The sequence below is a fragment of the Gadus macrocephalus genome, chromosome 11 (assembly GCF_031168955.1).
Source record: "Gadus macrocephalus chromosome 11, ASM3116895v1".
NCBI classification, from domain to species: Eukaryota; Metazoa; Chordata; class Actinopteri; order Gadiformes; family Gadidae; genus Gadus; species Gadus macrocephalus.
This window is the reverse complement of record NC_082392.1, coordinates 13043757-13055731: the sequence shown is the minus strand read 5'-3', so window position 1 is coordinate 13055731 and position 11975 is coordinate 13043757. Positions and strand designations below refer to the sequence as shown.

The following is an 11975-nucleotide window of genomic DNA, read 5'->3' as shown; positions in this document are numbered from 1 at the left end:
CCATCCCCTCTACATAGAACCCCTAGTACACCATCCCCTCTACATAGAACCCCTAGTACACCATCCCCTCTACATAGAACCACTAGTACACCATCCCCTCTACATAGAACCCCTAGTACACTATCCCCTCTACATAGAACCCCTAGTACACCATCCCCTCTACATAGAACCCCTAGTACACCATCCCCTCTACATAGAACCCCTAGTACACTATCCCCTCTACATAGAACCCCTAGTACACCATCCCCTCTACATAGAACCCCTAGTACACCATCCCCTCTACATAGAACCCCTAGTACACTATCCCCTCTACATAGAACCACTAGTACACCATCCCCTCTACATAGAACCCCTAGTACACCATCCCCTCTACATAGAACCCCTAGTACACCATCCCCTCTACATAGAACCCCTAGTACACCATCCCCTCTACATAGAACCCCTAGTACACCATCCCCTCTACATAGAACCCCTAGTACACCATCCCCTCTACATAGAACCCCTAGTACACTATCCCCTCTACATAGAACCCCTAGTACACCATCCCCTCTACATAGAACCACTAGTACACCATCCCCTCTACATAGAACCCCTAGTACACTATCCCCTCTACATAGAACCCCTAGTACACCATCCCCTCTACATAGAACCCCTAGTACACCATCCCCTCTACATAGAACCCCTAGTACACCATCGCCTCTACATAGAACCCCTAGTACACCATCCCCTCTACATAGAACCCCTAGTACACCATCGCCTCTACATAGAACCACTAGTACACCATCCCCTCTACATAGAACCCCTAGTACACTATCTACACACAAATAACCCCTAGTACACCATCCCCTCTACATAGAACCCCTAGTACACCATCCCCTCTACATAGAATCACAGATGCAATATTAATAATGATGCATAATAATAGAACGACAAATGTGTGCTACTTTTTGATAAACATGGGGGCCACATTTAGGGTTAAATGTGCTGCAGAACAGGTCAACAGGTCAGGCTGCCTGAGCAAGGGAATGTGTAGGATAACGGAGCTGTTCTGTTCGTGGAACAATGAGCCGAGCTGCACACCTGCTGACTTACTGAACATCCTTGTGATGAGGGTCAATGTAACGCAGTACCGAGCTACGTCAACCGCTATGTTATAATGTGCAGTACACAACACAAAAGTGAAGCGGCGACCGGCTATCTGTAGCCCACACGGCCAGCGCTAGCCTGGGACAATGGAGCACTGAGGGGAACGGAGCTAAAGCGCTACGCAGACACAGCTCTCTCCGGAGTCACGCTCATCTCTGCCCCTCGGTGACTACCCCCCCCGGCCTCTGCCAAAACGGGGGGGCCGAGGAGCAGGTGACAAATGGGTGGGCGGTTGGTGGTTGTAAGTTGGCGTGTAGGTTGACTGCAGATAGCTGGTTTCCATGGAGACGGGTAGGTGTGTAACGAGCATGGACGGAATGACGATCTTGGGGCACCGCACGCCCGGGTGGACGGACGCGATAACTTAGGGAGGAAACAATGGAGACGCGGCGGAGGAGGAGCAGACCGCGGCGGCAGCGACACAGCAAGAAGATAACACAAAATGACTAGTGAGAAGGGCTTGCTTAGGTAAATAGGTGTTTGGGTGAGGGTTGGACTAGCGATGTGATGGAAAGATTCAAACACAGTGGAACAATTGGCAGGAGGATCGGGCCATAGGCCGCTTCAGGGAGATGAGACCACAACATTTGAGTATTTGGTCTAACCCTGATGCAAACACAATGAGGAAAGCTGACCATAATACATTTACAGATAGCAACAACACAAAGATGTACAAAAGAAGCGGTTGAATGCGACAACCACACGAAGCCAGTGCTGTGACCCGCCTTCGTCTTTACGAGATGCTATCCTTCACCATCCTAACCCGATTTAACACAATGCAACTTATTATGAGAACAACCGTATCCGAAATGAATCCTTTAAATAAGAAGACAATAGCCTGCTATGCTTCGCAATTCAAAAGAGAACTGTCGGGATCTATGAGAGTGTAATGCAATGTGCACTTCTAAAACACACACAGAAAGGTACTTTCAAAAAGCAAAGGCAGAAAGCGTCGGAAAGCGTCGGAAAGCAAAGCACAGAGAGACAGTTACACGGAACAGACCCTTAGAGTATAACACATAGAAAACATATAAACCAAGCACGCATGCATGAAAATGCAGATATAATGACCATTATTGCATGATGAACATATTAAGATTAATACATTTAAGCATAGCTGGAGCATTTTTCTCCTCTTTTTTTTTACCGTTTCCCGCGATTCCGTCCCGATTCCAACTTTGTGTTCCTGGCCGCTCTTCTTCACTCTCTGCTTCCTGCTCCACCACTTGACCTGCAGCCTCCTCATCCCAGCTCTTCACTCTTGCCTTCTAACATTTCCATTCTTCATTTACTGCCACATTCCCTTCCTTCCCAGACCACGTCCGATCGTACGCATTGTTCCTGCAGAAAGGCAAACCAAGGTATGAGGTCAACAGAAAAAGCTGATATATATATATATATATATATATATATATATATATATAGCTCTCTCTCTCTATTAGACAAAGCAAAGAAGCGGCATGGTGAGCCGGCGAAAGAGAGAGAGAGAGCAAGAGAGAGAGGGAGAGAGAGGGAGAGAAGGTTAGCAGATCTGTCCCATGAGGGAGACGAGAGAGGGAGCAAGAGAGAGAGAGAGAGAGAGAGAGAGAGAGAGAGAGAGAGAGAGGAGAGGAGAGTGAGGAGTCTGCAGCTCAGTTTGTGAACGGGACGGCGTCCACTGCAGCTGCACAGAACCGGTTCCACCGTGCACTAGGGCAGACAAACACACACATGCACACGCACACACACACACACACACACACACACACACACACACACACACACACACACACACACACACACACACACACACACACACACACACACACACGAGGGAGAAAGCGAGAGGAGGAAAGAGTCTTGGCGGTGGAACGGAGAAGGCTAGAGCTCAGGGGAAAGAGAATGCAAGAGAAGGAGGGAGAGAGAAGGCATCAGTCATCGTGTGTGTGTGTGTGTGTGTGTGTGTGTGTGTGTGTGTGTGTGTGTGTGTGTGTGTGTGTGTGTGTGTGTGTGTGTGTGTGTGTGTGTGTGTGTGTGTGTGTGTGTGTGTGTCTTCTGGCAGGGGAGTAAAAGGGAGGCGAGAGAGGGAGGGACAGAGGTTGAAAAAGAAAAGGGGGTGGTTCACAATATATCTGGAATGGGAGGAGGTGGGAGGGAGCAGCGGGGGGGGGGGGGGCAGCGGGGGGTGAGCAGCGGGGGGGGGGGGGGGGGTTTGGGGGTGAAGTCTCTCCTCTTTCCTGTTCTCATTTTTTAATTGTTTTTTTGACAACCCTTTGTATTGTCTCCATGAGTACAACTGATTTGTCAAAAACACATTTTTGAGCTAATGGCTAGCCGCTAACTGCTAACTGTTCAGTGCTAACTTTTAGCTTCTTTAGCAATGCCGGCTTGGGTCCTTTTTATGTTTTCTTGAGCTTCACGTGTTGAAGCCGCTGGACTTGAACTCAGAATGCATGTCCCTCTACCCCTTGATGGCCCCCCCAACACACACACACACACACACACACACACACACACACACACACACACACACACACACACACACACACACACACACACACACACAGACGCATATGCAAACACACACACACACACACACACACACACACACACACACACACACACACACATGGAGGAGAAAGGGAGAGGGGCTCAAGGGGAGAGCAAAGAGGGAACAAGATGGGGGAGGGGAAACATTTGTAAGGGTTTGTAGTTCCAGGGAACCATAAAGATTTGCCCCATAGTTTAGGAATTCAATCTTAAAATATACATGATTTTATTCACCGTTTGACATCATCTGTTATCAGCTTTCTTTTAAATATTTAAGTCCGACAATTCACCTGATAGGTTTTCAGGTTTGATAATAGACTCAAGCTCAACTTTTTTATATTGTATACTGATCAATATTATTAATTCAAGTGCAAAAATTTTAAACTTACATAAAGTCGACATATTTGAATTTTTCATATTTGCTATTTTCCTGCATTCTGAATAGTCCCGATCGTGTCTTTCGACAGAGTGGGACAGGTGTGAAGATTGCTTATTCCCTTCAATAAGTGTTCAGGTCTATTATAATAATATTGATAATGATACATTTAACATGATTAGGGTATTTTGTATGTATTTTAAATACCTACCCACAGATTCTCGCTACATCACTTGACGCCACGCACCACCGTGGAAGAGCGCCAGTCGTTAAATGGCGGTTTCACTTGGCAAACAATCACCTCTCACCTCAACGTATTACTTCACACCATAAATAGTCAATTTGGAAACAACCAGGGTTAATTGCAAACCCATCAGTTACCTATCTGACTATAAAGGAAAATAAAGAAACGAAAATGTAAATATATAAATAAACAAAAGTGCTGGTTGTTAATTGCATTATTACAGCCATCGGAAAGTCGATGGCTGTTTACTGATAACCGTAAAGGGCTGAGCCGATTCTAAATGGGACCATTCCAGGCCACAGTGTGGAATGAACCTCATTAGATGTACCGTCTGGAGCCTAGAATAAACCAGCTACAATGAGAGGTCATCAGCTGGATCAGGGAGAAAGGGGTTCTTTAATTAAAAACATCTCCTCAGTATATATACCCTACTCGATAAATCCGACTTTTCCAATCTAAAAGGGCATTGGTCCGTGCATGGGAAATACAAACAGGTATTGACCTGGCTGGGGGGAGAGGTAATGAAGGCCAAGGGAAGGACCAGCAGTATGTATACCTCCTATCCTTAACCACAATGAAATGAAGAGCAGCAAGGTGGAGGAGGAGCAGGAAAGGTTAGAGGAGAAGGAGGAGGAGGGTGAGGAGGAGGAGGAGGAGGAGGAGGAGGAGGAGGAGGAGGAGGAGGAGGAGGAGGAGGAGGAGGAGGAGGAGGATAACTAAGCAAAAGAAAGAATGGAAAATAAGAGAAAGCCAGGAAGGAATCAAGACGGACGGAATAAAGAGAGAAAGGCAGAAAGAATGGATGCTAGAAAAGAAACAAAGATTGAAAGTAAGAAAGAATGAAGGACAGAAAAGAATGAAAGAGAACAAGAAAGAAAGAAAGAAACGCTTGTCCTCTGATGCAGACAGAGCCTAGCCGAGGACATCGTTACCTGAGGGGGAAAGAGCCGCGCTGGGCGTTAGGGGAAGAGATGCTTATACTGGCACTGATCTTGAAAGGGCCTCTGCCATCGATCGCATTAAGCTTTCTGCAGAAGGGGGAAATCAATATGTTGTTAAAGGCGAAGCGCGGCTGCATGCGGTGTGGCGAGTTTCAAGACACGTTGACACCATCAGGAGTGGATGACAAGAGAAAAATGAATGGTGCAATGTTGTTCTTGATTCAAACCATCTCTAACACTTGATTAAAATCCTCTCTAATGCTTGCTTCAAATACTCTCTAATACTTCATTCAAATCATTACTTATATGTGACAAAAATTCTCTCAAATATTTAAATAAAATCCTCTCTAATACTTGGTTGAAATTATCTTTAAACTTGATTGACATAATCTCTAATGCTTAACTTGATTAATATAATCTCAAATTCTTTGAGATTATTATTATGCATGATTAAAATCGTTCTTATACTTAACTTGATTAATAGAATCAAATACTTGAGTTATGTATGCATTAGGAGAAACATAACACGAAAATTCAACCATACTAACTGCTTTCAATGGAACACGATAAGAGCTCATTGCTATGTGAAAGCTATGATGACAATTCACAAAAACAAATTGATAATATTACAAGATAACTCTAGACACTATCATGTCATTCTTACACACACACACACACACACACACACACACACACACACACACACACACACACACACACACACACACACACACACACACACACACACACACACACATATGCACGCACACACACCATCAGTCACTCTTGACTTGACATTTGGGACAGGGGTTATGATTTAACTGAATGATGCCATGTAGAATGTGCAGCTATCTGACCAACTGTCCTCTGGAAGAGAGGGAAAGGAGGAGTGAGGCAGCCTGTATAGGACACCAGCCTGCCCTCTAGTGTTCATAGAAAGACAATACATGACTATCATGGAAGGAATAATGCAATCCGATCCAATAATTATTACTATCAATACTACCCAGAGAAACCTACCAAATCTAATTATATTACAATTGTGGATGAATAGTGAAAGCTTCTTTATACATTATATGTATGATAGAAACAGCTACAATTAAACAGCTATTTAATTTATTCACAAAGAAAGCTGTGCATTAAATGTCAGTGACTTATTTTTGTCACGAACAAATATGGCATTTTCTAGGGGTATCAAATTCCTTGTGTCAAATGTAAATGCTTTGATTGTCATCTTTATCATCAGTAAAAAAACGCACAGAAAAAATAAAAAATAAATTCGTGGTGGCAATGTCACAAATACGGCAGGCTATGCTTCTATGAAATAAGATCGCCATGCATTGAGTCTTAATGACACTTTCACCCGTGTGGTTTTGGAGTTAAAACACACCTTTGGTTCCAACGTAGCCGTCCATATTTGGACTGGGGTGTAGTAAAAAGCATTGTTGTTATAACTCATGGCATTGCTCATCGCGCTTCGGAAGTGAGTCACACTGACGGTAACATGACGTCACTACAACAGACCCAGACGCACGCCAGCGCTGCATGAGTAACGTGGACGAAGGGGAGGATCCTGAACGGTAGCGTTTATCCCGGTCTATCATATCGTCATCTCCGGTCTCTTACTTCCTGTTAGCCGTATAAGCCACCGGTCCCGAGAGCGAACAGAATAAGAAGAACATGGTCTTCTTATTCTGAAAAAAAAAAAAAAAAAAAAAAAAAAAAATGAGAAGAATAAATATGGAGATTTCACGAAACATTTGGCAAATCTAAATCTTAAGCATGTAACAGAAAATAATATCCCTCTATCGGAAGTCCCTCATTTTTTCTTGCCGCCAAAACAATTCACCTGAAAGTCCCGCCCTCTCTTGCCAATAACGCTCATTTGGAGAAGCCCGCTGCGAGAGTTTCGTCGCAACTGAGTAGGCCTACGAGGTTATAATACAACTCACTACATCAGCCCGCATGAGGAACGTGGAGTGCTTTACCAGAACAGAACAAGGAAGCAACATGTGCTGACAACAATAACTCGCCTAAACTCCGGAAACAGCCAAGAAAAGCGAAGCCACTGTCAGGGTAGCCGATATTCCCGAATCATTAACACAATTTCATGTGAGTAACTTAATGAATAATAGTTGTATTATGTTTATGTTTTATGTATTTAAGCTATGTATATATGTATTCGTTTATAATAATTATGTCAACTCGAACAGGATGTAGCCCAAGTGGTCGATCTTAAGATGTTGTAGTCTTTACCGTTGCCGTCTTTTTTTTTTAATCAGTTTATGTATGATGTAAGATAAAGGCATCAATATAGCTATTTGAATAACGCTAAAGAAGCCCTCCTAATGTGCAATTACATCTTTGTATGTTACTCGTCTCAGAATATAAAGTGCCGTGTATGGTTTTCTTGGGGGGTTTCCAGAACTCCCAACTCGGGCTCAAGTGCGTGTTTCCATTGTATAGGTCCTACAGCCCACAGACGTCAACTACCGTTCTTTTCTTCCGTATTTCTTCTGTTATGCTGTAACGGATCTACAACCAAATCTGTTCAGTCAAAACAAATTCCATTTTCCGTTTCCCTGATTTCCGAACATTTTCCTTTTTTAAATAGGCCTATTTAACAGGTGGTTCCATTAAAGTCTGTTATGGACATGTTCATTATAGGCATATTACTCTGCCCAAGTCCCAATGTAAAATCTTCAATTGGCCTAATTATGTCAAGTCCGCATTTGAGAGTCATCAACTCAATCTCAAATTTAGTGTGTTAATGTTAATATTAGAGTTAATAATATATATTAATTTGAAATATGTAAATAATTAAATGCTCAAGACAATTTAGGGTCATAAATAAAGGAAGATAGGTCTAACGTATTGTGCTGCTGAGTAAGCATTAAAGCTATTTTGCGCAAGTGCTGTGAGGAACAACAGGTCGGCAAACTCACTCAAAGTAGAGACATTTGTTCTGCTATGCGTCAAATGATTATCTGTAATGTTCTGATGTCACTGTGGGGTACTTAGAAGTTAAATATATATGTACTTAAACATATTTACAAATACAATCCTATTCCTCTCCTTGGTTGTTGGACTCTATTCATAGTGGGCAGGATCAATATTAAAAAAACTTTTCCCGGGAGAAGACACAAGGGATAATCCCATTGTTTCACATTCACTTTAGGTGAGGATAGACCTCATTGCAAAGGTTTGGCCTGGTTTGGGTTAGTTCAGGTTAGTTAAGGTTAGCTTAAATAGTCATGCCAGATGCAATGCAATTCTGCCCAGAATGCATATAAAGTTGCCAAATGTGGACTCTTCTCAACTCTGCATACGTTTATTTATATTTTTGTGTCTCAGACCAAATAACAGCGCGCCAATGTTCAGGGATGACAGTGTATCATATAATATACAACTGTGGTAATTAGGCCGCCCCGAAACAGCACTAATCAGTACTCTGACAGGACCATGTGGACATTATGGGCTTGTTGTCTCGCTGAACACCGAGCTTACATCAGACCAGAGGTTATTTCTGCCCACACCGCTCCTGTCACCGGGCCTGTGGCGGGGGCCTACCGCCACAAACATTAATTTCCTCTCAGGACAACATTACAAGCAGAGACACAACTGCGGCCTGCTTGAAGGTAGATCTCAATCCTCTAAGTGAAGTCGAAAGCCACAAAAACAAATGGCTCTCCCACCTCAGAACAAGAGAGTTAAGCTCCTCAGGAGACACCTCGGAAATCCATGATGAAATCACTTGCCACAGCTTTTTCCGTGTTTGTTCGAAATCAGGCCGCTACGTCAGAGATACATAGCAAATACTCGTAGGGTCGACCTGACATTGGCTCAACCCAAACACACACACTATCAGAAGATAACGTGGCGGAGCCTTTGCAGGACTTGGGAAAGTTTTGCATGGAGACATTGTAGTGCTGGGATTTGCCTGTTTACAAACAGTGACTGGCAGTTGCAGCTGAAATAAGGATCCACATACATAGGGTTGAAGTGGTTTCACTGCTTATTGCCAGAAGCAGTGCTAGAGTATCATATACCAATTGAGTGCCCTGTGTTGTAACGTAAACCTTGGTATGTGTTGTCTCTAACAGAGACGATGGAAAGAGAGGTGAGCGCCGGAGTCCACTTCCTGAAGCGCATGGCAATGGAGCGTGGCAAGCTGGACGCGGATGAAGCAGAGGTGTTCGCTGGGAAGCTGCAGCGACAGCTCTGTGATAAATACAGTGGCCATTGGTACAAGAACTGCCCGAGCAAAGGACAGGCCTACAGGTAAATATCATCCCACGGCGAAATCAGTCACCTTCTGTCAATACATGTTTGTGACCATAATCACCAGAGTAGTTACCAAAAACATTGCACTAACTTATAATATATAGCGATAGCTATTAACCAAGATATACTAAATGGTTTTAATGAGATTCAGACTGCTCGAAGTGGGAGTGACAATAAAAGATATGCTTGAAAATACAAACCACCTTTCTCCAAGCCCTGCGTGACATGTGACTGCCCCCCCCCCCCCCCCCCCAACCCCCCCCCCCCCAGATGCATCCAGATCATCAACGGGCTGGTCTGTGATGACGTGCTGCTGAAGGCCTGCCGAGAAAGCCACCTCACTCCCGCCCAGCTGGGCCTCCCGCGCGAGCTCACGCTGTGGATTGACCCCCTGGAGGTGTGTGCACGGTGAGTCACCGCCACCTCCCACTCAGTGGAGTGTGACACACGCACAGGCAGACAACAGCAGCGCTGTCCTTCAGTCTCCAGACGTCCGGTGTCCGCAGTTTTGTTCTCCAAATTTGCATTTCCTGATGCCTTGTTAGACCATCACATCTTTTGATTTTTACACCTAGCAATACAATGTCTAAACTAAAATTGTGCCTGAAACGAATAGACTATACTAATGCCCATGAAACTAATAAACTGCTCTAACGTCCATGAAAGCAACAAACTATTCTAACGTCCCTAAAAAGGAATAAACAAGTCTAATGTGCATAAAACAAACAATTCTCATTTCTCCTTGTAGGTCTGGGGAGAACTGCAGGCCGTTCACCGTGGCTCGCTTCCAGGAGGAGGAGGAGGAGGAGGAGGAGCAAGGACCAGCCGTTGGGAGAGGAGAGGAGGAGCTGAAGGGGGAAGGACAGGACGCACGAGGCCTCGACACCTCCGACTACCACTCCGCCTCCTCCTCCGACTGCGGCTCCACCGCCTCCAGCGACACGGAGGAGGAGGCCAAGGAGCCCGCGGAGGCCCAGGAGGCGCGGCAGACGGAGGGGGAGGAGAAGGGAGACCAGGAGGAAGCGGTGCAAGAAGAGCCGTATGTGATCGTCATGGTGCCCCGCAGTAGAGATAGGCTGAAGCAGCAGTCCAGAGACGCACCAAAGAAGACCAAGTTCGCCAGGAACCTGGTAAGCTTCTTTGTCTTGTCATGCTGCTGCGCTCTGCTGAGGTACAACCTCGGTTTAAAGATTAACAGTACAAAACTTATTGCAGTCACTTATTGCCAGACTTCTGTTTTCACCAGATGCCTGCTGCTACCCTGCAGTACTTTTACCAACCTGCTCCTGCGTGGCCGCGGTTCGAGAAGAGCGCCCCCGTGTTCCTCACTCCAGTGTGCGCCCCCCTGCCTCCGCCACCACCGGTGTTTGGATACTATTTCCTGCCCCAGCCGCCTCCACCCTTTATCGTTCCACAGGCCCCGCTCCAGCCTATAGGCGCCAGGTGAAAGGGCGGTTAACAAAAAGGTGGACTTAGTGAGTTGAAACAGCCAAGACACGAACAGGCCTGAAATGAATTAAAGCCAATCATGTGAAATCACTGTATTTTATAGAAGCTCTTTTAGCCTTTTTAAGCTTTGACAAAATTATGTAATTACTTAAGCAACACATCGAAGTTGTTTTTTAACATAATCGTAATTAACATAATTGAATTCCTTGCCATTCACTTTAAAATCATGTATTACCAATGCATAGTTATTCCAGCCTGTGTTTTTATAAAAGGGCTTTGGGTTCCATCCTATCTGTGGTGCCAATGCACAATATGGGACTCCATCTTGGAGTGACATCCTTCAAGGGCTGGTACGGAACATCTCAGGAACCCTCAGCCAGGCGTATTTTAGCTCTTAATGTTCTTCTCAGGCGTTCGGACTGTTCCCTTGTCTCCCTGTTACCTGGACCACTCACTGACAAGGTGCAAATTTATATAGGACAAATCCAAATGTAGTTTAGTGGAGTGTGAGGCAGGGCTTCATATCTTAAATGAATGAGAATCACAATATTTGTATATTAAAAGATGCATTTATTTTTACGAGACTGCTTGTATATACCGCAGGCTTTTATCGCAATCAAATTACGGATTTTTGTGATTCATATTTCTGTTCCTTTGTATGATGGCACCAATTATATTTTTAATATTTGTGTACGACATGCTTTTTTTTTCTTTCTTTTTTACCAATTGTTAACTTAAGACTTTTTTTGATAACAGTGTAGCTATTTGGTGTTTGCCTGTTGGGTTCTGTTGCGCATATATTTGAACATGAAAATAATATTTCCTTGACTGGAACTTAGTTGGTTTTGTTGCATATTTATTCAGTAAATTCTCTTTTTTGACATTAACCATTGTTTCTTATTCCATATTATGATGATTAAAACTTGAGGTCTATCATTTTGCCATGTTTAAAAAAAATCGCATGCTTATTGGTTCGGACATCAGAACTAACAACCAACTAACCAAC

General features: G+C 44.2%; 1 protein-coding gene across 1 annotated transcript; it reads left to right on the top strand.

Annotated features, from left to right (window-relative positions):
• The first annotated feature begins 7096 nt into the window (after positions 1 to 7096).
• On the top strand, positions 7097 to 11910 carry si:dkey-79d12.5 (protein BTG3). Its single transcript, XM_060065875.1, has 5 exons — positions 7097 to 7348; positions 9340 to 9517; positions 9791 to 9928; positions 10269 to 10650; positions 10767 to 11910. The coding sequence occupies exons 2-5, from the start codon at positions 9345 to 9347 to the stop codon at positions 10965 to 10967; spliced, it is 894 nt and encodes a 297-aa protein (XP_059921858.1). The 5' UTR covers positions 7097 to 7348; positions 9340 to 9344; the 3' UTR covers positions 10968 to 11910.
• Positions 11911 to 11975: the final 65 nt, after the last annotated feature.

Coding starts and splice junctions, on each gene's coding strand:
- si:dkey-79d12.5 (XM_060065875.1), top strand. CDS start 9,345: ATGGAAAGAGAGGTGAGCGCCGGAGTCCACTTCCTGAAGCGCATGGCA. Junction 9,929..10,268: donor CCCCTGGAGGTGTGTGCACG/GTGAGTCACCGC, acceptor TTCTCCTTGTAG/GTCTGGGGAGAACTGCAGGC. Junction 10,651..10,766: donor CCAAGTTCGCCAGGAACCTG/GTAAGCTTCTTT, acceptor TGTTTTCACCAG/ATGCCTGCTGCTACCCTGCA.